The sequence below is a fragment of the Eretmochelys imbricata genome, chromosome 3, assembly GCF_965152235.1.
Source record: "Eretmochelys imbricata isolate rEreImb1 chromosome 3, rEreImb1.hap1, whole genome shotgun sequence".
Lineage (NCBI taxonomy): Eukaryota > Metazoa > Chordata > Testudines > Cheloniidae > Eretmochelys > Eretmochelys imbricata.
The window spans coordinates 26533286-26560920 of record NC_135574.1 but is presented as its reverse complement, the minus strand read 5'-3'; the positions used below and the strand labels follow the sequence as shown (position 1 = coordinate 26560920).

Here is a 27635-nt window from a genome sequence, read left to right as displayed (position 1 = left end):
TAGTTTTCTTTCCCTATACGTGTACATATGAAAAATAAAAATCTGTGAATCCATACTTAATTCCATGGCAAGTGCCCTAACGACCTCAATAGGCCAGCATTTTACATCAGCGTCTGCTATCACTACCAATACTCAGTTCAGATGGTTTGATATCGCCTACTTTTGACACAGCTTAATTAGCTTCAAGAAGCAATAAAATGCTTGCATCTGTGCCAACAATTACTATTTCTGGGCTGCTGTTCTTACCTGCATAGCATAGTTTTCAATCTCCTGTGCCCTATTCCAATACCAGTCAGAAACCAGGTCTATCGAAAGCTTAGTAGTTCTGTACTTTAATAGCTCAGGTTGTGCTTCATACAAGAATTCATCTTCATCTTGAAGAACTGGTTCAAATATCATTCTGAGAAGAGCAGACAAAAAGTTACAAAGGTATATACAGATGGACTAAGACTAAGGGCTTGTCTACACTTACTGGGTGATGGACAGGTGGGGATTAATGCATCGGCAGTCAATTTAGTGGGTCTAGTGAAGACCCACTAAATCGACCACAGATAGCTCTCCCATCGACTCCTGTACTCCACCAGAACAAGAGCTTTTCCATCAACATCGCATAATGTAAGTAGATATAAGCTACGTTGATTTGAGTTACACTATTAACGTAATTCAAATTGCGTAGCTTAGATTGAATTTCCCCTGTAGCATAGACAAGACCTGACACCAAGGCCTGACACCCACAGCTAATGTGTTCATGCAAAGCTGAACAGGACTAAACAGTAGTAATAATAAGCATTTGTACTAAACTGAGAAGTAAAGAGTAAGAACTTTCAAACAGAGCAAATACATTGATTAAAAAGCCATTTTTTAAATAATCACTACTCCCTATAAAGATGCTGTATGACAAAACCAGGAGACATTACTCAGGAAGAATTCACCCTGGACTCCCCCCACTCTCCACAAAAACAAATCAATGATGCTGACACAATTTGCACACATCAGAAAGTTCAACTTCCCATAGCAGTCTCCTGTATATCTGCATAATAAAGGTTTTTGTTTTTCATTATATGATGATCACATAGAATAAAATGTAGCAATACAAAATGCCACACTTGTTCACCCAGCCTTAAGGAAATGGTGCAATTTAAACAAGTCAAAAACACTGTAAAACAATTTGGGAGACCTGTCTGTGTACAACTTACGATTTCAAACAGAATTCATATCAAACTATAAACTCCATTTTGCTCACTGAGCACCATTTTGAACCTGCAGCCTCCATATTCAGCTGGAACACCCAGGAGAAATTCTTGTACCCAGCAGACAGCTAACAATGGAGGGTAATTAAACCTTGATGACTGTCCATATAAATGGAAGTATCCTTGGATAAAGAGCTGGCTACCAATTTTTCAAGTCTGGACTCCAACTGGCTAACCACCAAGCAAGAGACTGATCACTTTACAGGAGTTTTGAATCCAACCAGGGGTCCCCCGACAGAGGGGACTTGAAAGCTATAGAACAAACGTTCTCTAGCAGCCATTTTAGAGAGGAAGAAGAGACCAGAATCAGAATGCAAATCCTCAGAATGCTCAAGAGTAGTGAGGCAAGTGACACAGGAAATTTTGTAAAGGTTTCCTTATTTCGCATGGATCAGTATATCTCTTGGGCTGTCTAAAGTGAAGAGTGATTGCTTTAGAAATCGTTTTACAAAGTCTATTTTCTTCAACTACCACGTGTCCCTGAAGGGGTTAATTATAAACCAGGGTGCCCACTACGGTGGAACTCTGAGAAAGGCATGCTAAAGATAGAGATATCGTGGATGGGAGCTAACACTGGTCCTGGGGCAGGTAGGCCACAGGGTCCCACTTCCAAAAGGGATACCAGATAGAGAATCAGCACTCAGTAAGTGATCTAGAGAGGCCAGAGCCAAAGATTGACTGAAGCCTATCCAGACACTGGCCTAGTGTGTGGCTCCAAACACAACAGCCTGGTGAGGTTCCAGCAAGGGAAGCTCATCTGAGGCTGTTACACATACCATTAAAAATCAATGTGCACAAAGATGAAGAGTTAATATTGTTATGAGTCCCTGAACTTATAGTTTCTCTACTTTTATGTAATTAACATGTCAGGTTTAACACCGCATTAACATAGTGTTGTTGTTTTTAATATATTTTTGTTACATGAGCTTTTAATTTTCTACCAACTTAGGCATAAATAGTAAAGACAAATATTTCAGTCATGAATTTCATCAACCTTATATTGGCAACCTCTCAGACTGTTCTTTTTAATGCACACATACACACGCACACTATACTTACTTGCACTGTGGGTTTTCACACCAGTCCTCTTCCCGATGCTTCTGTTCATTCCAGGGAAGAATCATCAACACATCCTGCCTACAACTATTACAAAACACAATGGAAATTTTATACAAACATTTTGAAAAAATATGGATTGGCAAAAACGTTCTGTTAACTGAATAGATAGTACAGCAAGTATTTGGATTCAGTCTATATTATGGGCTACCATTCAATTGGCAGGATCAACTGCTAACAGGTATCTGTTGCATAAACTGGGCATAGAGAGGCATGAGAATAATTGTGCACACCTAACTTGGAAAGTCTGTATGCTACTTACAGGATATTTGAGAGCTATTTCATGGACAATAGATATTGCTCATGTTATTTTTGACAATTTAATATCTTAGAATTTTCTAATTTGTAAAAAAAAAAATAGCAAAATTATAGGTCTGGGCTTCCTTTGCTTTCACACTAAGGATATTTAACAAGAACATTTATATCACAGAAGCTTGAAATGAATAGTAAAGAGTGAGACAGGATCTTTAGCTTAAAAAAAAGAACAGGAATCTTTACAGACCTGTAAACAAATCCTTGTACTGAACACAGATAAAATATACCTTGCTGTATTGATTTTCTCAATTAAGTTAGACATGGGTTTATGCCTACAAACATCCATAGTGAATATTTACTAAATGCTGTAGTGAGAATCATCTGAAAATGGAATTTGAATTTCCTGTATATAATGTAGATTAAGAAAAACAAAAGTTATGACTAAAAACAATTAGTTATGTTTTTTATCCTTCATCTTCCTAGTATTTGTTAAGTGTTTAAACACCAAAAAAAGCTGGAAAATTTTGTTTAGCCATTCTAAACAGAAACCAAAGCACAGGAGACGAGAAAACTGCACATAGGCATGGTTTTAAATTTTCAACAAATTAGAGCAATAAAGCATACAATGCCTTACTCATTTTAACATGATCCTGATAATTCAATACCATAATACTGATGCAAGCCTTACAGGCACGACCTCTTTATTGCAAATTAAAGGCTAATATAAATTTCTCATCCCTTCAAGGACAGCAACAGTAGCAATGGATATTTATGACTCCTTTCCTCGGTAGCTTAAAAAGCAAAATGATATGTTCTGATGCACAAATCAATTCTAAAAGCATAATGCAAATAAACTGATGAAAAGTGACCTGAAAATTTAATTAACTATCACATTTAGCAATAGGCACTACATGTGTTATCTAAGTGGAACACCCTCACTCACTTTCACCACCCAGGCACATGTCTCCAAAACGGCCACATGTGCCTCCTTCCCCACTGTGATGCTTCCAACACTGTTGGTGGCACCAAGGACAATCATAACTATCCAAAATTAGACCCTTCATTGGAAAAATCAGCAACAAAGTGTTAAGGAAGGATCTGCAGGTCACAAAGGTCAAGAGGAAGAAAATATAGGCGGAAGCACCAGCTCTAATGATTAGAGCACAGAAAGTGGAGTCAAGACCTATGTTCTATGCCAGTCTGCGCAACTTTAGGTAAGTCTCAACTTCCCTATGTTTCCATTTCCCACACCTTTAAAATGAGCATCACCTTCCACCTAAATTAAAACATCAAATCCTGAGAAGTACTATGTATTTTTAAAAAACCACAGTAGTCTCCATGGTGATGCCAAACAAGGCTGCTCCTTCTCCTTCACTTTAGTGCTCAAACTTCTAGCCTAGCTGACTGACAGAAATGTGTCTCCTCCTTCACTGGTGGAGGGATAAGGCTAGCCATAACAGCTGGTGCTGGTTAGTATAGGAGAAAGGAACTATAACAAAAAGTGGGAAAACATTTTGTTTCAGAACTCAGCCAGGAAGCTGTAGTATAGGTTGAATAAGAACATAACAACTGCCACACTGGGTCAGACTAAAGGTCCATCTAGACTAGTATCCTGTCTTCCGACAGTGGCCTCAAAAGGTAATCATCAGAACAGAACAGGTAATCATCAAGCGATCCATCCCGTCACCCACTCCCAGCTTCTGGCACATTAACAATTACAAGGTGTTTTAACTCGATGTCTCCAAGAATCCTAATGCTAAACAAACTTCTCATTTTTACTATTATAACTTGTGTTATGGTTTAAAGGTAAAAGCCTTTTCAAATAGGAGTTTAATATCATCCTTGACCACATCAACTCAAAAATATGTTAGCAGTTAGAATCTTGTTTCTATTCATCAATTTGAAAAACTTGTATTCTTCATCACAGGCCAAGATAAGTTGTTAATAGAGCTGAACTTCTTAAAATCGTATTTCTTAATGAAACTGAACAGAGCATGTTAAGCAGACACTGAGCAGCAGACACTGAGCATGTTAAGCAGACATTCAACATGAGATAATGTTGCACACACCATGAACATTAGTTCCAGTGCAGAGAAATCAAAGTCAGCATTATCAAATTTTAATAAAAACAGTCCATCGAAGTTGACAAATATTGGTGTAAAATATATTTGCCATGAAACACGGCTAACAAAGCAAACCTTAATTTTTGGAATTTTGTCTCTTGAGTGTGTGGTATCTCAGCTTGAACATTTCATTAGCATTAGTGGTTTGCAGTAAATAGCTCAAAACTTGCAAAATTTCTTCTTAAGTAACCTAATGTCAATCATATTATTGCGTCTGTATGAATGATGTGCCTCCTTTTTCCAAGTACTTTCAATACAGATTAGCTTCCAACATACACTGGAAAAAGCTGTTAAAATTTTCTTATATTTTAACAAGGACATGAAAGCACCCACCCAATCTAAGCCCTGGTCTACACTGGGGCGGGGGGGAGGGGGAATCTAAGTTACGCAACTTCAGCTACGTGAATAACGTAGCTGAAGTCGACGTACTTAGATCTACTCACTGCGGTGTCTTCACTACGGTGAGTCGACTGCTGCCGCTCCCCTGTCAACTCTGTCTGACTCTCGTGGTGGTGGAGTACAGGAGTAAATGGCAGAATGCTCGGGAGTCAATTTATGGCGTCTAGACTAGACGAGATAAATCAATCCACACTGGATCGATCGCTGCCCGCCAATCTAGCAGGTAGCGTAGACATACTCTAAGACACTGAATTACTGTACTCCACATTTCCTTTCAGAAGGCTGATACCATCACATCCAAGACCCATATCTTTCCTCTCTTATAAACCACATGGCTTCTCCAACTGAAAATTATAATAAATATTTCCTTCCCCTCCATTTAAAAATTAGAGTGTGTTTGATTTGTTCTTGCTGCACCAAGAAATTCATACTGACATTGCTCCAAGAAAGGAGAAAATCATGCTGTCTAAATTAAGTAGGACAATTTAAAGTGCTCACAAGAGGAACAGGTATTCAGGGCATTTTAAAGCAGAGCATGCTCCGTTAAACACTGAACAATTGCATCATGTACAGGAAGTTTCTTCTTTCATTCATTCATTTTTCCCCCTTAGGTATATGTCAAGTTTCTTTAAAAACTAATGTGCCATGCAAAGCAACACTTTCTGATTTTTAGGCACTTGAAAAGAAATGTGCAGATAGGGAGTCCATGTGGAATAGCTTGTCCAACATCACACTATGGCCTGTAATTTCAACTGTAATAAGAACAGTTCAGGGGACAGAAACTGTATTTCACTCTGTTCAGATTTGCCAGGCTTTTCTTTCCTTGGTTGGGAAGCAGTGTTGTTGTTGTTTTTCTTCCTTAATTCTATGAAGAATAGAAAAGCAGCATTGCCTCCAAGAAGAACTTTAGCATATGATGCAGAAATGACTGCTGCAACTGTTCATACTTACAAGCTGACATTTAAATAATATTATGACCCTGGTTAAAAACAGACAAAAGCCCTTTTTCATATTAACTCACTGCATCTCTGTATTGAACACTATGGCCTACAAAAAAAAAAACTTCATTCTTGCTAAAGAAACACCACCCTAGTGCCATTTGGAGTGGCCGAAGTCCCAAAGGGCCACCTTTCCCCATCCCTCTTTTTCCTTTCCCACAGCAGACAATAAAGAGACCTCTTTAAAGCATGTTTGTGAATAAACTATAAAATAAGTACCAAAAATCTTGCAATTTCTGTTTTGACTGACTTGTTTTGCAATTCTGAACACACACCTAGAGAGATGAGTGCAAAACAAGTCTAAGGGGGTGGGGGATTTCCAAAATTGCTTATGGGAGCTAGGTGTCCAATACCCACTGAAACGAAGTCAAAGGAAGTTGGGCAACAAAAAGTTCCACCACAAAAAATATAGAAATAGAAGAGGTGCTATCCACAAAAATATCAAGCCTGGGTTATGTAAGTAAATATGGAATTTCAGCCTCAGCCTAGAATTTTCTTGCAAGGAGCACTTTAAGAATCACTCACTCACACACAAAAATATGTATGTTTACAGACAGAAAGAAACCCTTTCCCTTCATTCAATCACCTCACCAGCTCTCTAGCCTTCACCTGAACACCAAAAAAGGATAAACATTAATGTGATTATCTATGTCCTCTCTCCCAATTCTGGAGAACCCAGACTTTTTACTCTCTGCATTATTAGAGCTTTTCAAGATGACCCAAATGGAGCACCACAAGATCGTGTCAAGTTTTAACTGGTGTAGTTGTAATGACCATAGGACAAATGCAGTAGAAACTCTGTACACGTCTCTATAATCAGTTTTTTTCAAATGTTTTATTATATTCTTACTAATGAGTTGGATGTTAAAAGAGGAATACATGATATCGAAATGGTCCTCTCTCACCAATTCACCTTTATTATACAGACTTTTCTCTATAGGCCTGAACCAACGTCCACTAAAGTTAATGAAGGTACTCTCACTGACTTCAGTGTGCACTGAATCAGGCCATATATGGATAACACACACGTATGGGCCTTTCTCACATATTTTGTGTGCTTTACCCTGGCTTAGACTACATAGTATCACACACCCTGGATAAAACCACATAGAAGACACACACATTCACAAGGCCTCATTAAGTTTTGACCTCCCCCGCTCCCATGATGTCTCAGTGGTGACCACTCCTTCACACAGCAATATGCTGCTGGTAAAGAGCAGAATCTGCTGACACCAACTTGGCTCACACACTAGGGTGGCTCACATACTAGGGTCAGCCAGCGAGTGGTTCTATGACACTTGCGAGGGAGCTGACAACTCAGAACTAACATGTGTGATAGTTATTCCTTTCGGGGTCGACAAAAATCAAGGATTTAAAAAAAAAAATCTGATTTTTTTTATTTAAATCAGATTTTTTTGATAAAATGCTTTTTGAAGGAAAAACACTTGTCTAAAGATCGTTTTAATTAAGATACCTTATCGCTCAAAGATATCTCATCATGGAATAGGGATAAAAATTCTAATTCTATAGCATGAAAATATATTCATGTAATGTTTAAGAAAAGTTTTGTAAATGAGTTCCAATAGTTCATGGATTAGGGACTCAATCTTATGGGGTTCCACAAGCTTCTGTATAGATTATTTAGGTTAATCTTTCTATCTATCCAAAGGGACTCAGTGCTCAGTCTAGAAGATACCATCAGAGATGTTCAGTTTTTCAGTTCTCAAACTGTGGATTTGTGTCTCCAGAGGTAACATGCTTCTTAACAGCAAAAATGGTTTAAAATAAATAAATAATATATAGAAGTGAGAAATAACAGACTGCAACTCTATTGTCCCTCTGCAAATTTGTGTACACAGAGTCAATCTAAAAGTGCAAAGTTTCAAAAAGTTCAATGAATAGAATATTGCTGAGGATGGAATAGATCTGAACAAGGAGAAGTAGTCTGGAGATAAATGTGAGAAGGGAGGGGCATATGCTTTTTTGTTAAAATATTATGTTTGTTGTTGAAGAAAAAAATCAAGAATACTTAACGTTGTTGTTTTAGTAAAATAAAACAATTTAAATGTCTGTCTGGTGATGTTCTCCTCCTAATACAGCATGGCAAGAAAATCCTCCAAATATTAATGATTAACCTATTGAATTGGAGATAGTTCACTTCCCAATGATTTCATAAATATCTGCTTCAATTACCTTTGGTAAATGAAATAACCAAACAATTATTCATTTTCTGATATAGCTGTAAAACTAATCTGAAAAGTTTTCAAAATAAATCACGGTTTAAAAATGTGTAGTGTGTACCTTCTACAAATGAAACCAACATTTATCTCTGAGTTGTGAAGAGTCTGTATTAAGGTTATAACAACCAACAAGAATGCACTTTTATGTAGAAAACCATGAATAAATCAAGTCTTCCTGACTAGTGATTTAAATCAAATCCACCCTGATTCCCTTTAATATTTACACAATAAAAATCAACTGACATCCAGCTAGTATTAAATCAGAAAAGGAAAATGGTTGACTTTTTCCTATAATAGGCACAAATGTAATCAACATATGACTGTCCCTAAGAATTTAGACAGTGGTCAAAAAAAAAAAAAAAAAAAGCCAGTATATTTTATTACTGCTATGTTGTCCCCAACATGGTATTTATCAGTACCTAGTCAATTTCAGAAACATGTAGAGTTAGGGCAGGTTCCCATAAAAATCCAATATAGGAGCCAGATGCAAGACTATATGCCAAACACTTATGCACACACAGTACATTACATTCAACCTCTGAGAATCTGTTTTAAGCTTCCATTTTAACTGTACTTAAAATCTGTTTTACGGACTTTCAATTTCTTCCCCTATACAAAATGGTTAACACTGAAAAGCAGAGTTCTGTCCACATTTCATCAGTTTCTGGGTCAACCTTCAATCCCTCTGCACAAGTGCAGCAGCCCTCATCCAAACAGGCCATTTTAGTTTTCTTCACAGACAACCAACTGCAATTAGCAATTGCAACATCCAGCTATTGTAATATATGGCACAATTCTAACAAACATCAAAACATTTATAAGAACATATTTCAGCCCTAAAAGGTGGGAAAGAGGTGATACTGATTTTGGCATCAGACAGCTTATTAAAATAACTTATTTTATAGTCCAGAGTACTGAATACAATTTACTTTGCTATATATGCTGCCAGCTGGAGCTCCCCATGAATTTCCTTACGGTTTAACGATGGCTCATCTAATAAACTCTCTTTCAGTTTAATCAAAATGCTAAGGCACAGATTTAAAGTAACAGAAAAGACCTGTCAAAGTGATGTGATATCCTTCCAGATATGGAACAGAATCAGCATGAGAGCTCAAAAGAGCGAACCTATGGGTAATGCAGTGGTAATACATTACCATGGCATTAAACTTCAGAAGATGTAAAAGGAGCACTCATTCCACAGATTGGTCATTATTTTTACTTCCATCACTTCCAAGGGCCGTAATTTTTGATCTATTTCTTTCAATGGACAGAAAACATGAAACTATTGCTTAACCAGTCAGACGTAATCTCATTATTAGTTATATAACAAAGTATAAATGTCAATCAAAAACATTCAAGTACAAAGCTTTGAGTTCCCATAACCATATCTCCATCTATAATGATGCCAAAAACAAGAAAAGCCTGCTTTCTTTCAGCAACGAGCTCTCTAATCTCTCAAGATAGTTTGACACATCAAAACATCTATAATCTGCAAACACTGCACATAGTTGCACTATGTAATGAACGCGTTCTCTTTCCCATCGCCTTTGTCTTCTCTCCTCCATCCCCTCCCACTGCTCACTGCACCCATGTGCTGCCTCTTTAACTTAGTTTGTAAGGTCTTTGGGAAAGGAACTTTGTTTGCACAGCACCCAGGATTAATGGGGCCCAGTCAAGTTTGTGGCCTGTGGGTGCTTTCATAGTACAAATAGGTCATTAATAACATCATTTACCATAGTTTCTGAACAGTGATGTGGCCCATTTTCCAAATAAGTAACTTGTATTATTACACTATGTCAAGGAGATATTTGTCCAGAAACCATCTGTGCTACTTATTGATTCACAGCAACTCCCATGCAGTTGCACAGCATGCGCCATTTTATTTTTGTGTGCCCTTAAAAGCAGCTCAGAGTAATCGTACTGAGCCACTTCAGAACATTTTCTGTATCTGGTTTTATCATAGGAATTTATGACTGAGAGCTGGAAAAACAAGGGACAGCACAACTAACTGTCTCAATATGTACATATCTGTTAGTAGTGGGAAATTCATTCATTATGACATCCTGTACTTCAGTTCTGTATGTGTGACCTTTCTGATACAGTGAAGGTTAATCTTATCCAGACAACAGTGGGATAGTTTCCATTTTTACTTTACCTTTCTATTTTAACATTTATTTCAGGGATGAATCTATTGTTGTTTCATATTCTCTGTGTATATATAAAGTCTGCTGCAGTTTCCATGGTATGCATCCAATGAAGTGAGCTGTAGCTCACGAAAGCTCATGCTCAAATAAATTGGTTAGTCTCTAAGGTGCCACAAGTACTCCTTTTCTTTTCTATTGTTTACTGTTATCCCTAGCTGTACCATGTATAATTCAGAAAACAAGTTTCTCAGAAAGGACCTGTCTTATGTGTAAAGCACCATGCCCACAGATTGTACCATACAAACAAATAAGATGCAAAAATAACACATGAATGAAGTACAATTAGCTGTTCCAAAACACAGATATAGAGTGCAGAATTCTGAATTTAGAACATGTAAGGATTTCATTGTTATGAACACTAGCACACTTCTCAAAAAGCTCAAGGAGGTCATTTTATTAAATAGCTCCAACACATTTTAGAAAAATAATGCCCTTTAAAAAATTTCTCCAAGATTTTTATAAAGGAAGATCAATTATAGAGACAGTAGTTTACCCAGACACCAAAGACCTAAACAAAGTCTTCCATCTCCTCCTGCCAAATGAACTTAGCAGTCAAGATTGGCAGAGATCGGGAAAGTTCTGCTTGCCAAAGAATCATGCACACCCTTCTTAGGCCATCATCAATTGCCAGGAGCAACCAGACACTAATAGTCTCAATGGAATAGTGCCAGGTTGACTCACATAGGAAAAATCTTAAGTGTGGTATTGTATACCCAATACCTACAATGAAATCAACAGATTAAAATCAGGTAATGCTTAGCATTTGTATATTACACACTGACATTTGTTTGCAACACTTCATATAATCTTCTTGCTAATTAAACTGCTTCTTCCAAAGAGCAAAAACACACTATTTGATTTTTTTTTTCCCTCTTGGTACGTTACTGAAGTTCCTACTTCCTTCAATACACTCCGAATTCAATCAGAGTCCAATCAATTGACAGACTAGGAAGGCACTCAACTCATGATCTTTTTCTTCTAAAGGGTTTCACTTTTCTCAGTATAGCCCTTTTCACTCTTTTGTTTACCGTAGTTCAACCGGTCTTATAATTCTCTGCTTTGACAAAAGACTACCTGTTTTATTGTAAGTTCCATACCCTACTTATTGCAGGTATTCAAGCTGTGGGTTTATTTTTCTCATAGACATGTTTTGTAAAAGGTAAGGTATTAGTCAGTTTTAAGGACAGAGTTCAATTCTTTCTTTTTGCCCATGGTGAATTTATACTCTACGCTTTTTTCCTGTAAGTACTGTGTACAATGTGTGTGTGTCTATATGATTCTCAAATGTCAGGTTGAGTTTGTAGAGCTGACAGTTTAGGAAATACCTTCTCCCTGTAAACTCTGCACATCTGATCCAAAAACACTGTGACACAAAAAACATGGAACTTCACAATGTCATTATTACATATTCACTCTATTTTTTTTTTTTAATCGGAGTCTCTCTTACCATCTGAAACACTGTTTTGCTCCAAAACTTTTTGTATCTGGAAGGTTTGCTGTACTAAGTATTGGTTCTGACTATCCAATATAATGAACACAGATTAAAAAGGCAAGGTATCGATATGCTAGAGATGAGAAAGCTATTTGTGGAAGATGTTGGATGCACAAAATATGGTACAGTTCTCACAAAGTCTTCCATCCATGTACCATCAAAAAGCCACTAATGTGAGAATTCTGACTCTCATCTTATTTGCATTTAATTTGGAAAAAACTCCAGTTTGCATTCTATACTGAGGACATAATATAAAAACTTGCAATGGGAGTACTTAGAGAGTCATTTGTTCTGCTGCAATCACATACATTTAACACATATCCATGTTTTACATTTGAAAATGTCGGAAAGTTATCAAATCTGAAATATAGTATTACATCTCTGTTTTCCTACCGTTTCGTCACATACTTTTCTTTGAATACTAATTAATTATAAATATCATAGACTAGATAAAACAATTTACTGACCTTATAATATTAAGTCAGGCATTTGTTTTATCTTTATTACAGGGGTTACAAAACTACATTATTCCATGTCTGCTTTTATGATCAAATCCTAAAATACTGAGCACCTGTAACTGCCATAGAAGGAAATGAAAGGACAGGATGCAATGTCAGTGCCACTTGCAGGTTCTCAGGATTAGGCCCTAAAACACAGCTTCATTATGTGTGAGGTCCTCTTCACCCAAAGAAGAGGACATAATAAGACAAGAATGATCTTTCTGAAATTCCTGGTGTATATTTATCATATTTGTATATATTGTCCGTGCTTTATTTTTAATTTGGGAAAAAGCTCCCCTCAGCCAGCTTTCCAGTAGTTATAATTGGCCATCTGGTTTTCTTTAAGAGTGACAGACACAGCCAAGGCACTTTGGGTGACTGTAACTACATCCATTCTAAACTTTCAACTTACCTAATAAACTGACAGGAAAAAAAAAAGGGGGGGGGGCACGTTGCCCGAGAGACGATAAGAAAGTAGTGTGTTCAATACTCACAATTTTCTAGAGACGGAGACCAAGAGAGAGAGGGGGCAATACATTCAAGTGCCTTACTATCCTAAAGCACAGCAAGTGCCACTTCTTTAAGCCACCCTACTCAAAAGGAAACATTATGGAATGATTAACCCAAATGAAAATAATCAACATTTAAAATAATACACTGAAAGCTGCAAGCAGCTGAGATGCTAACTGCTGCTTCAAAATTTCTGCTGTGGAAACTAAAGACAGACCCTTTGAAAATGACACTTCTCTCGCAGAAAGTTTTACCGCTTATGTTTAAGGTTAAGATTTTGTCACGGTTATTTTTAGTAAAAGTCATAGGCAGGTCGCAGGCAATAAACAAGAATTCACGGCCGCCTAAGCCCCACCACCCAAGGCTGACAGCCTGAGCCCCGCCCACCAGGGCTGGCAGTCTGAGCCCTGAAGTCACAGAGGTCACCAAAAAAAAAAATCACAAAATTGGTGACCTCCAGGACAAACTGGTAGCCTTACTTATGCTTAACAATCTGTTCCACCTTGTATTTAGCTGTGATACTTTGAATACCTTTCCCAGACCTGAAGAAGAGCTCTGTATAGCTCAAAAATTTGTCTCTTTAGTGGACGAACAGAAGTCGATCCAAAAACAGATAATACCTCACCACTTGTCTCACTAAGTCAGATGTGGCATTTAAGAAGAAAGGCATTTTTTAATTGTAGGAATCAAGCACTGAGGATTTTTAAGCTTCAATATAACTCTAAACAAGAAAAATAGAAAGGTCTTTTCATCCCAAGATAGGGATATGTGTTCCATCTGTAGCCCTCCCACAGTTAGGGAATCCCATTGCAGCAAAGCCATCTAGTATGACCTGCACATTTCCCAGCGTCACTACCTTTGATAGCATCTTGGGACCGGACCACCAGGGCAGCCAGTACATAAACCGCAAGGGGTACTTTTCAACGGTGCTGCAAGCACTGGTGGATCACAAGCGACGTTTCACCAACATCAACGTGGGATGGCCAGGAAAGGTCCATGACGCTCACATCTTCAGGAACTCTGGTCTGTTTAAACGGCTGCAGGAAGGGATTTACTTCCCAGACCAAAAAATAACTGTTGGGGATGTTGAAATGCCTATAGTTATCCTTGGGGACCCAGCCTACCCCTTAATGCCATGGCTCATGAAGCCGAACACAGGCACCTTGGATAGTAGTAAGGAGCTGTTCAACTATATGCTGAGCAAGTGCAGAATTGTGGTAAAATGTGCATTTGGACATTTAAAAGGTCGCTGGCACAGTTTACTGACTCGCTCAGACCTCAGCAAAACCAATATTCCCATTGTTATTACTGCTTGCTGTGCGTTCCACAATATCTGTGAGAGTAAGGGGGAGACGTTTATGGCGGGATGAGAGGTTGAGGCAAATCACCTGGCCGCTGAATACGCGCAGCCAGACACCAGGGCAGTTAGAAGAGCACATCTGGAAGCGCTGTGCATCAGAGAAGCTTTGAAAACCACTTTAATGACTGGCCAGGGTACTGTGTGACACTTCTGTTTGTTTCTCCTTGATGAAAACCCGCCCCCTTGATTGCCTCTAAATTCCCTGTAAGCCACCCTCCCTCCCCACTTCGATCACAGCTTGCTTGCAAAGGAAATAAAGTCACTATCATTTAAAAAACAAGTATTCTTTATTAATTGATTATAAAAATAGGGAGATAACTCACAAGGTAGCCCAGTTGGGGTGTGGGAGGAGCGTAGGAGAGAAAGAAAAGGCCACTTTAAAACTTGTTGAATGACAGCCTTCTGTTGCTTGGGCTGTCCACTGGGGTGGAGTGGTTGGGCACCCGGAGCCTCCTCCCCCACGTTCTTGGGCGTCTGGGTGAGGAGGCTATGGAACTTGGGGAGGATGGAGGGCGGTTAAACAGGGGCTGCAGCAGCAGTCTGTTATCCTGCTGCTGTTCATGAACCTCCACCAGATGCCGGAGCATGTCCATTTGATCCCGCAGTAGCCCTAGCGTTGCATCATGCCTCCTCTGATCTTCCTGCCGCCACCTCTCCTCACGTTCATCAGCCACTTTCCTGTACTCCGCTATTGTGTCCCTCTACACATTCGGCCAGGGTAAGCCATAGTCTTTCGGCTTCTGCAACCTTCATAACAGCAGCGCCCTCCTCTCCCATACCAAGCAAAGCACGTTGCTTTGGCCATTTAGTGCTGCGTTTTTTCTGTTAACGTGCAGCAGCAGAAACCAAACTAACCCACCCTCAAATCCAATTCTCTGGGATGATTGCTTTACCCCTCACCCCCCCCGCGTGGCTGGTATCAGGGAAGATTCCTGCTAGCCAAATGCGAATAGCTCAGCATCAATGGCAAACTGCGGGGAGAATTTCTTTTCAACCACAGGCAAACAGCCCAGTAGGAACGGGCACCCCTGAATGTCCCCTTAATTAAATTCCCCTATTTCAACCAGGTTACCATGAACGATATCACTCTCCTGAGGACAACATAGAGAGATAAAGAACGGATGTTGCTTGAATGCCAGCAAACACCGGGACCATACGCTGCCAAGCTTTGTCATGCAATGATACCAGATTACTTGCTACTAGCATGGCGTGGTAAAGTGTCCTACCATGGAGGAGGGAATAAGGCTGCTCTCCCCAGAAACCTTCTGAAAAGGATTTTAGAGTACCTCCAGGAGAACTTCATGGAGATGTCCCTGGAGGATTTCCCCTCCATCCCCAGACACATTAACAGACTTTTCCAGTAGCTGTACTGGCCAAGAATGCATCCCAAGTCCTCAGGGCTACTTAATCATTAAAAAAAGCTTGGTTTTATAACATGTATTATATTTTAAAAGGTACACTCACCAGAGGTCCCTTTTCCGGCTTGGTTGGGTTGGGAGGGTATTTCAGTCAGGGTGATAAAAAGATCCTGGCTGTCGGGGAGAACGGTGTGCTGTGTGCTCTCCTCAGACTCGTCCTCCTCCTCATCTTCCCCATCCGCAAAATCCTCAGGCATGGCAGAGAGTACCCCATCATTGGAGTCCACAGACAGGAGTGGGGTAGTGGTGGCGGCCCCCCCTAGAACTGCATGCAGCTCAGCGTAGAAGCGGCATGTCTGGGGTTCTGTCCCGGAGCGTCCGTTTGATTCTTTGGTTTTCTGGTACGCTTGTCTGAGCTCCTTAAGTTTCACGCGGCACTGTGTTGCGTCCCTGCTGTCGTCTGTCCCTCATGGACTCTGAGATTTTTTGAAATGTTTTGGCATTTTGTCTTTTGGAACGCAGTTCTGATAGCATGGATTCCTCTCTCCATACAGAAATCAGATCCAGTACCTCCCATTCGGTCCATGCTGGAGCTCTTTTTCGATTCTGGCACTGCACGGTCACCTGTGCTGATAAGCTCTGCATGGTCACCTGTGCTGATGAGCTTGCCTGGCCAAACAGGAAATGAGATTCAAAAGTTCCTGGGGCTTTTCCTGTACACCTGGCCAGTGCATCTGAATTCAGAGTGCTGTCCAGAACAGTCACAATGATGCACTGTGGGATAGCTCCCAGAGGCCAATACCTTCGAATTGCATCCACACTAACCCTAATTCGAAATGGCGATATCGATTTCAGCGCTAATCTCCTTGTTGGGGAGGAGTACAGAAATTGGTTTTAAGAGCCCTTTATGTAAAAAAAAAAAATGGTTTTGTTGTGTGGACGGGTGCAGGGTTAATTTAATTTAACGCTGCTAAATCCAACATAAACTTGTACTGTAGACCAGACCTAAGACAGATCAACAATTCAAAATGGAGAGAATGTCAGTGTTATTGATGAGAAGAATTGAGAGACTGCTTAAGTAGTAAATTTTAAGTGTATGGAGGAGGAAGTGGTGCTTGGTCGATAAGGACACAGCAGGAATCCTAGCACAGTGGCAACAATGTAAAAACTGAAAGGACACATTCCAGAAGATTCATCATAACACCCCTACCACACAGAAAAAGTGTTAACTTCACAATGTTAATATTAAAGCATAAGAATTAAATTCAAGAGAGACGATTCCCACAGCAACTTCAATTTTGTCCTCGAGTATATGTTGAATGAAAAAAGCTGAAATCTTACAAACACAAACACGTACAACTTGGGTTACTGCAGTATTAAATCTGACAACATGAACACAGAAAACAGAGAAAACGTAAAACAAATGGCTCTTGCCCTGCAGCCTCTCACCAGTTCAACCATACAATGGTAATAATAGGGAAAGTAACCTGACTATATTGCACACCATATATATTAAAGACTACACGCACAACTGCCTAGCCAGAAAACAAAAATGTGACTATATGTGCAATACAGACAAATTAACATTCCCATCAGATATTTATCTTTTGCATTTCCTGGATGTGTTCATTTTTACAACCTTAATATTGTTTTAACATATGCTTTTAATTACATTTAGCTCCTCTGAACACCCCTCCCCCACCCCTCTCCACATACTCCTTTAACTTGCATACTTTGTTTTTCCTTTCATCACAAAAACAAGTTGAGTGCAAATAAAAACTCTGAACTTTCTACTCAAGAGTCACAATCCATAGACAATGGACTGCAATGTCACTGAATGAAGACAAAATGTATTGGTAGAAATAACTTCTTATAATGTATCATTATAATCCTTCCCACACCATCAGGTGCATAAAACAGAAGTCGGATGGCACCAACCATCGCTATCCTAAGCTCATTTTTCCAAGTCTTTTATATTCATATGTAATAATGCCACTTCAGCTGAGAGTGTGCCTCTAGGTCAGCGCCTCTGCCTTTTTCTCGGTGTTTACTCAGCAATGCTCATATAGGAAGCCTACTATCACACATTCTTAAAAGATGTCCCACATCCATCCATCCTTTCATACTTGCTTGTTTTGTTGTAGGCAGTTGTGCCCATTCTAGGTCTCTTAATTACTTATCCTATCAGTCCATTTTACATATTTTATCCATGAATCTGTACTGTAAATTTTTCAATTGCCAATGGATGGATTTATTTTCTAGGATTCTGCCCCTATAGGCAGACACTTGGGATGTTGCTTCTAAAGATCTTAAGTTTGGTGGTTTTGCTGATCGCATTGGACTTCCATGCTGTATTGAGTTTTCAAAATACAACACTTGCTTTACCTATTCTGGACTTTATATCAAATACGCAAACACTGGTATCATGAGACATACTACTACTTATTAACAGTTTTCAAGGCTTCACCTTCTAAGTGAGTAAAGTTATTGGTAGGTAAATTTTCATAACTTCCATCTGATTTATTGATAACAAGATCTATTTGCTCGAGAGAATTTGAGAGAACATCTCTGTTTCTCTGCATATCTTTGACTGATTTATTTGTAAGACAGATGTTGTCTGCAGAATGTAATTCTCCAAGCTCGCCTACTACTCCTACAATACCCCTTTCCTTACTGATACTCTGTCACATAAAGTCAATAGTGACTCCAAACAATATAGGAGACAAGATACAATTCTGCCTGACACCAATGCCAGTTACCATTGACTGGTAACATTAACCAGTCCATTAGCTCCTGGTTTATTGACTGTTTATTGAATTATTTTGTTGGGGATACCATAGATTTGTATCATCTGCTAAAAAGATTCTCCATCTACACTAATGTCTTTTGAAAAACTACAACATTCAGGACTATTGGCACTTGCCATTCATTGTTTTTCTTCACGACATTATGGAAGGTGAACACCTGATCCACACAATATTGATTTGGATGAAAATCAGCTTGTTGTAGTGTGCTACCTATGGCATCTCTATGTCTATTTAGGGTGCTTACACAGAAGACTTTCCCTGGGACTGAAAGCAGCACAATACCAAACTAGTTGTTTCAAAATCACTCAAATCTACCTTTCTGAGGAGCTGTTATAATCCCTTTTCCATTCCTCTGGGGGCATGTCCCTTCTCCCATATCAGGGATAATAGGATTTTCAGGTTGTCCTCTCTACTTGCCTTAGGCAGTTCTGTTATGATTTTATCTTCACCTGGTGATTTATTGTTCTCAATCCATGAATGTCTGCTTTCAGTTCATCCAGGATAATTTCCTGACAGCAAACATCAAGCTCTGCCATCTTCTCTACATTACCAAAGCTGAATGCTATCTCTGGTGGAGGCCTGTTAAGGATATTATGGAAATGCTCTATCCATCTTTCGTTTTGTTCCTCCAAGGTAGTAAAGGATTTTCCCTTGTTTATCTTTTACTGGATCTTCTCTGCTATGGTTAAAATCTCCAACAAGTCATTTAGTGGTTTGAAAAAAATCTTTCATTGCTGCCATTCCTATTACCAATGCCTATCAATAAATGCTCTTTTATCCTCCCTGGCTGATATTTTTATTGGTTTATCTTTATCCCTATATTCCTTCTTTTGTTATTTACACTCTTTTGGCCCTAAGACATTAAGTAGATTTAACCTGTTTCTTTCTTTCTGCAACAGTGTCCCACCGGGCCTTAAAAATCCATTCTTCTTTCCTAGCTTTGTTAAATCCAAGGACAGTCTTTGCCATCTTAATATAAGGTTTTCTAATGGCTTCCATGCTTTTTCTACATCAAAGACTACTTCAGCCACATTTGACAGCTTTTTTGAAAGTAAAATTAGAAATCATTCCTTATTTTTTCGTCCTCGGGTTTAAAGATATTCATCTTTCTTGTGATCATCTTTAGAGGCAATTTCCCCAATTTTATTTCATGATAGCAATGCATTGATAATCACTTCCTAAATATGTGCTTCTGTATATGCAAATGTGTTGAAGTGACTACTAAAACTACCTTTGTACACCAAAATCATCTATTCGATATCACCTGACTGCATTTCTAAAAATCAATGTTGTTGTTTTTTTTTTATTTCTTTATGAGAAAAGTGTTTCTCCAACAACAAAATGTTTCAGGTAACATAATTCAAGAATATGCTTACCAGTGTTGTTAAGTGATCCATTATGTCCATCATGCCATGACTATCCCAACTACAGAATTCGTATCATTCTACTATAAAAATCATGTTGTGGGCCTTTGCTGATGAGATCCTGAAGAATGTTACTGAAAGCGCAGAATAACCACAGAATAACCACAGCACAGAATAACCACCACGTGTATATAGTGTGTTTGAAATCTTGCTTGTATATTGCTGCCATTAACTAGTTCCAAGTCTAAAATGGTTCTTTGTGTGGTAGATTTCAAGATCAATGCAACTTCTTCTGTTCTTCCATCTGGCGCCCCAGAGCGAATCAAATTTATTTCTGTTTTTCATTTTGATTTTATTTGCACCTGGCCACCTGCACTCACTCATACGAAGGATGTCTACATTGTAATTTTCCATTTCTTGGGCTGACTTCCCAATCTGTAACAGTCCTCACATTTCAAAAACTAACCTGAAGTTTGGAATGAGCCTGCAGCAGTGAGATGTTCAGGGTAACAGCATCCTGTCAGAAGAGTTTGGCCGATATCCATCATGCTGTCCATTTGAGGGTAAGGATCAGTATTTAGTGTCTTATTTGTTCTTCTGTTTCCATAACAAAAGTGTTTTATGGAATTAGGTTGTCACCATCATGCCCAATCCCCAAAGGGTTGGAGGGCCATGAGACTAATTTTTGTCTGGTTTCTATCCTTCAACCTGGCTGGCTTGGGTGACCTGACCAGGAGAATAAAATTCCTACTGGCTCAGCTCTCTGCATCATGGGGCCATTCAAGCAGCTCTCCCAGGTCAATATATTATTTCTAGAGAAGACTTTAACACATTCACTTTTCCCTCCTTTTTTTATTATTAAAAACAGTAGACAAAACAGAGACAAAGAACCTTAGCTCTGGCACTCTTTGGACACTTTCGCAAAACTCTATATGCTTTAAATCGCACCATTTATACACACACACACACGCACACGCACACAAAACATGGCGCGGCAAGGAGAGTTTTGAAACTCTACAGTGCTGCAGGCGATAACTAAAAAACAGGTTAAGTAGAATGGTTTCATTCTGAAAAGCAAATGTAACGGTCTATAACATTATTTTAAATTTAAGCCTACCATTTACCTACCTATCAATGATAACTTGACACATTGGAATTATGAAGTTTTAAAGTTTATTTGTTTGAATTATTAAGAAGGTATTCCTGTCCTCACCTCAAGCAGCTGAATGGATTTCATTCAAAGTATCTAGTAAACATTCATCTTGAAGCTGAAAACAAGCAGGGACAGTTTCAGCCCAGCAGGAATATTTGGGAAAGTTGAGAGCAAAAACAGAGGAATATACATAAAAGTTACTATCTTAAAGTGTACATTTTTACTACCAGTATAATGTGCAATATAACTGAGTTATGGTTGTTGGGAGAACGATACATTTGAATTCCCTGACTTTTGTGAGTTTAAAGTGTCAGCTATAATGTTGCAACATGGTAGTTTAATGCAGTAAAAAGAAAAAGGAAATTAAGAGTAAAGGAAAAAAAGCTCTGGTTATGTATTTATAATGCAGGGAAGGGCATTATTTTCCACTGAGATTCTCTCTTAAATCCCAGTGGCAATAGTTTTAAAATAAGCTAAGGACTCTAATTGTATCCATTAAAATAGTCATTAGAAAAGAGCTATCTTCTCTCTGTCTGCCTCACTACTTCTCCGAGACAGACGTTTGACTTGCAAAATTTATCCAAACCACCAACTAAACAGGCCTACTAGCCATAATACAAAACAAAAAAACAAAATATTCCATGTCCCCTCTCTCCTACCCCTCTGTTTGTTACAGCTACGATTAGATTGTAAATGCTTCAGAGCAGTGACTGAATCTTGCTATATGTTATTTATTATTTGTATTATGATAGCATCTAGGAGGCCCCATTGTTTTAAATTTAACAAAAAATATTCCCTACCTGAAGAGTTTACAGTCTACTAGGTAGAGTATACAGCACAATGATGCCCTCACCACAACTGGAGCTTTTGGGAGCTATGGTAATACAAAATAAGATCACAGAAAAAAATATTTGCACTTGGACAGCACCAGAGAGCACATTGCAAATATTAAGGAAGCTTAAACAGTTCTGTAAGGTAGAAAAATATTACTCTTTTTACAGATGAGGTAACACTAAGGGACGGATAAACAGACTAATTGCCTGATCTACTGATCTCCACAGGCCTCAAATGAGTTGTCCAAAGTTACAGCTAGTAAATAGCAAGTCCAGAAACATAATTTAACACCCCCATCCTCTTCCAACCACAAGACCACAGCAGTTACTGTTATAACAATGTAAGAGTCAGTAAAGATGCTTTCAAATTTTATGAATGTTGCAGATGCCATCTCACAGCAGTTTAATTAATGAAAAGAACAAAACCTATTTCAAAAAGTACAAGGCCAAGTACTTTTATGTTCAATATTCGCTACCTAAAAGCAATGTAGTACTGAATCACACATTCGTTCATTTCATTTTGATTAGGTTGTCTAATCAGCTTTTCATTTTTATAGGAAAAAATGAAATCTTATTATGTTTCTCCTAAGAATAACAAAGAGGGATGTACTGCTCTAATCTTGTTTCCATAGCCACTACAATACACTAGCTATTCCATATATGGCAATATTTCATTACAAAAATAAAGTTATGCTGGAAAAAAAGGTCCTTGCTTTAAAGTTCTTCCAGGAGCCAAAAGTGACTGAGAAAAATTCATGAACTGAAATAGGCTGTATAAAATGTATTAAACCAAAACAAAAAATATATATTTTGTTCTAATTTAACATGCAATTACTATTTTTTCAAGGTTATGTTACAAAAAAAAAAGTCTGATACATTACAAATTTATTGTTGGGAGCATAGGATGGTGGTTCTGTGGGGGAAATGGGGTTTTGAAAGAGGAACTCCTTTGGTTTCAGCTCATAAATAGGGTCATCTGTTTATCTTACAGTATGAACTGTACAAGTAATAAAATTCCAGTTTTTCAAAAACTACCTATGAATAATTGGTCGTAAGTTATTTTTACATACGTTCAACCACTGCCTGAAAGTTACACTGGGCACCAAATAATTTCAACACAAGAGACAGAGAGAACGAGCGCGTCAGTGCTCACTTTTGTTGGGAAAGTCGGTATCGAATATATTTTATTGGGTTTAGAATGCATATTTTGTGATGTTTTAATCATCATATTGACATTTCATTTTTGTGTACACATGAATGTAGAGCTCCTGAAATGTGCTGGACTGACAGCCCTTAAAGAATACAGTCATGTAATTTGCCCTAGGAATAGATATAGCTATCCAGTGGCAATGCACATTTCCCCAGAAAGAGAGGTAATTCAGTCTGCATGCCCATTTCACCCTTGGGATCTCTGCTGCAACTAACAACAAAGGTGTTACTTTGGTGGTAATTTGGTACCATGTCCACTTGGAGTATATGTCTGCAAGGAACTCAAAAGATGATCACCGTATCTCAAATACAAGTAGATTGAGGAACAGGCACAAGGTGGTAACTTTGTTACTACTGAACTGGGCCAAATCTGATCTAGTGTACTACAGATGAAGCATTCCAATTCAAAAAACTAGTTACCTATTACGGACCTATTTTAATTATTTGTGTGGAGCCTTAGCTTCTCAGCAGGAAATGGTTTATATACATATATATAAAATATGTCTTTGTAAAAGGTATTAAGAATGGGATTGTTTTACACCAAGTACCTCCCACCCCATCTCCATTTTGCAGCTGTCCAAGCAATGACAGTTGTCTATTAAGCATGTTGCATCATTCAGCCTCTTCATAGTTTACAGAGAGTGCACCAGAAGGGAGCCTTTAAGGAGGAAAAATGTGCATGTGTAGTATTCCCCAGGACACACCTTCCTGTGCTAGGATCACCATATATACCAGTCGAGTTAGAGTCTGCAAATCCACCCCAGGACTATGAAGAGTGGCCATAGATTTAACACGGCCACCTCTTCATGAGTAGAGGAAAAGGACTATCTCGACCCATGATTGCACAACTCTTCACAGCTGCTGCTAAGGCCAAAGATTAAGTACTTTATCATTTACATAGGGAGGCAAAAGTGCTTGGGAAACCAACTCACTAATCAGGTAATGGAACAATGTTTCTTGAATATGGGAGTCAACAGTGTAGGGTGGAAACAACTACAAGTGCACACAAAACTAAAAGAGAACAGGCTTTTCAAAGGTGACCACCTTTCATTCCTCTTGCTCCTGCCTCAGGTTGTCACAATACAATTACCAAAGCAATATCAGTGAGTTAATGGTTAGCAATGAAACATGCTGTTCATTTTTCCTCTCTCTTTTTATGGTCCTAATAGCGGTCTTAATAGATGGGAAAGAACAATGATTTAGACACCAAAAATCAGTGATGTCTTAACATTTGCTAGTTGACCAAAGGGGACATTCTGCAAATGTCAGATATAGTAAGTACTTGGCCAATTTCTACTCAAGAAGCAGTTCTCCCCTTTTTTCTGTGAAGAATATTGTGAGTGGGAAAAAGGAAAAAAGCTTGATTTATTAATAAGCCTCTTCAATGCAGGAAACAAGCCATCTGGAAAAGTATGCTTTGAAATAAGAAAAAGCTTAACCTGCAGTGCTGGAAAAATAAAGGCTCTATTAGACATTCTAAAACTTGTCTTTCTGAGATAAGACTTCAAAAATGTTCCTTACAACTACTAAATAATGAAGTCTACTCAATTCTGATTTATGAGCTCTGAGCTCTACACTTCCAATCTATTTTTATAATTGAAACACTGGTATGAAACAACTTAAAGCAAAGAAGTCTTCTAGTTATGACAGAGTAATGATTTTAAAGTGAGGATGATCTACTGTGAAAGCACGTAAGCTCATCCACTCTACATAAAACGTAACAGTAAAAACAGTCAAATCCAGGAAATAACTTTCAGAAAAATTTACAGTAGAACTTCACAGTTATGAACACCAGAGTTATGAACTGACCAGTTAACCACACATCTCATTTGGAACTGGAAGTACACAATCTGGCAGCAGCAGAGACCAAAAAAGGCAAATACAGTACAGTACTGTGTTAAATGTAAACTATTTTTAAAAAAGGGAAAACAGCATTTTTCTTTTGCACAGTAAAGTTTCAAAGCTGTATTAAATTAATGTTCAGTTGTAAACTTTTGAAAGAGCAACCAGAATGTTTTGTTCAGAGTTATGAACAACCCCCATTCCCAAGGTATTCGTAACCCTAAGATTCTACTGTATTTTCAGGATGAAAAACAGATTCTTTCTGTGTTCCCAGAATCTCTATACACCTTTAGGATCACTGATAATTATTTATTTTTCTAAAATGCAGAATCACACATTTTTTTAACATGGTGGTACCAAAGACACTGCAATATGCATTTTGCGCACTTTACTTCTCATATACTGTAATAGTTCATTTTAAAACTATGTGAAGAAACATTAAGATTGCATTCTAAAGCATCCATAAGTCAGTAATTACAAATCTTAACTCTGTTTTTTTTTGTGTGCATTATAAAACAATTGTTAATTACAAGATCAAACTATCAGGCACTTTTGACAATTTTACCTAGACTTAGGAGCCTAAGTCCAATTTTCAAGAAAGACTTAGGCATTTAGGAGCCTAGTCACATTGACTTTCGATATGACTGACTCCTGAAAATGGGAATTAGCTGCTTTTGAAATTTTTACCCTTTTGTAATTCATTTATTCTTTTAAACGAACTGTTTTCATTGTGATAAAAGCTCAGGAATATCTTTAGCAATAGACTCTTATTTGAGGAAAAGGTTTTCAAAAAGGGGCCTTTGGGGAGTTAGCTGTTCACATGGTACTGGGTCTCCTTGTTTCTAGCTGCTAAGCTGCCTTAAATAGTTCCCTCATTTTTTTTAATGTAATCTATTGTTGCATTTTTTTTTTTTTTTTTTACAGGGATGTTAAGGGACCTAAATTTGGAAGAAGGTGGTCTGCTTGCTAATAATCGACGAAGAAATGTCCATAAGAATCTCTAGAATAAGATGTGGTTCACACTATAAAACAGTTTGAGAAAGCCTGCTCTGTGGTACATATTTTAATAATTTAGTGAGTTAACAGTCTCATGCTTTACAATGTCAACCAGCTGTACCTCTGCCTTTAGTTACAATTCAGGAGAGGGCTCAATAAATTACAGCTTAGCTAGCTACACATTCAGATGACCTATGTCAGCAAATATCAGTTATTACTCTTTATTAATTTTACTCTAGTTTATGGAACTCTACAGTAGTCAAGAGTTCTAGAAGTAGCATTCTATGGTGCTCTCTCTTTCATTCACTTTCTAGTGCACACTGTTCTTCTAGTTATAGACACCTAAATATTTCTCAGAGAGATACCAGTTTCCAAACCACATCTGAAAAGTGTGCCACAAAGTGTAAGGGCATAAATCTGAAGGAACCCAAGTGGCTTTTTTTATTTTTAGTTACATCATTTGTCACACAAAAACGGTGTCATTACTTTGTAATCATATTTCAGAGTAACAGCCGTGTTAGTCTGTATTCGCAAAAAGAAAAGGAGTACTTGTGGCACCTTAGAGACTAACCAGTTTATTTGAGCATGAGCTTTCGTGAGCTACAGCTCACTTCATCAGATACATACGGTATGTATCTGATGAAGTGAGCTGTAGCTCACGAAAGCTCATGCTCAAACAAACTGGTTAGTCTCTAAGGTGCCACAAGTACTCCTTTTCTTTTTGTAATCATATTGAAATTCAGTCACCCACACAAGGGCAAAAAATCTCATGAAGGTATGTTCTCTTGGTTGAACAGGCATAGCTCCATTCTGTTACCCCTACCTTAGAAGTTTTCCTCAGAGACCCTTATTCAAGTCAGAAAGGTTCAAAACACAACAAAAAAGTAGAAACTGCAAATGACTTACATAGGTTCATCATGTAAATCATCAAATGATAACCAATACATAAAATATATTCAAGAGTCTTGAACCTAGAATTTATAGCATGAAACTGAGTAAACGTTTATTGCAATGTGTGTTTTCATCTGTTTTCAAACCCCTGATAAAACTAAGTTCCAAGGAAAATTAAGCCATCAAGATTGTTTCAATATTCAGAAGGTGATAATCAGTAACATGAGTACTGTACATCAAAAGTTTTCCTCCATTTTATCTATAACTGCTATTTCTCTAAATGTGTGCAAGTAAAGCCTACAGTAATCTTAGTGTAATTATTAAGACTGGTATATTTTGTATTCCAAGGCATGCAGTACATACACACATGCATTTCAGAGAGCTAAGTGGAGTCCTTTTGATCTCAGATTTGTTGTGTATTATAAAACTTATTTTTTAACTTCATATTACTATTTTTCCCATTAAATCCTATAAAGTTTTAGAAATGCAAAAGTTCCAAGTTTTAAACAAGTGGTAGAACAACTGGTTTAAAATGGAATGATTTAACATTGTCAGCAAAACTAGAATTCAGAATCTGTTAATATGTTGCAGGACAGGAACAATGAAGTCCAGCGTTTAGGGTGGTAGCCTGGGACTCAAAGCAGACTTCCTGTATGACTTTGGACTGTCACAGTCACTCTGTGCATTAATTCCTTATCCATAAAATAGGAATAATAATATATGAGTATAATATGA

The 27635-nt window shown here is 38.1% G+C and overlaps 1 protein-coding gene across 2 annotated transcripts in view; it reads right to left on the bottom strand.

Moving 5' to 3' along the window:
• Positions 1 to 27635, bottom strand: part of NBAS (NBAS subunit of NRZ tethering complex) — a 409249-nt gene that overhangs the window by 286590 nt on the left and 95024 nt on the right. For both annotated transcript variants that reach the window (XM_077812510.1, XM_077812511.1), the window contains exons 22-23: positions 2310 to 2393; positions 247 to 400 (exon numbers count right to left, since the gene is read on the bottom strand). In XM_077812510.1, the coding sequence (XP_077668636.1) occupies positions 247 to 400; positions 2310 to 2393 (238 nt within the window). The remainder of the gene's footprint in view (positions 1 to 246; positions 401 to 2309; positions 2394 to 27635) is intronic.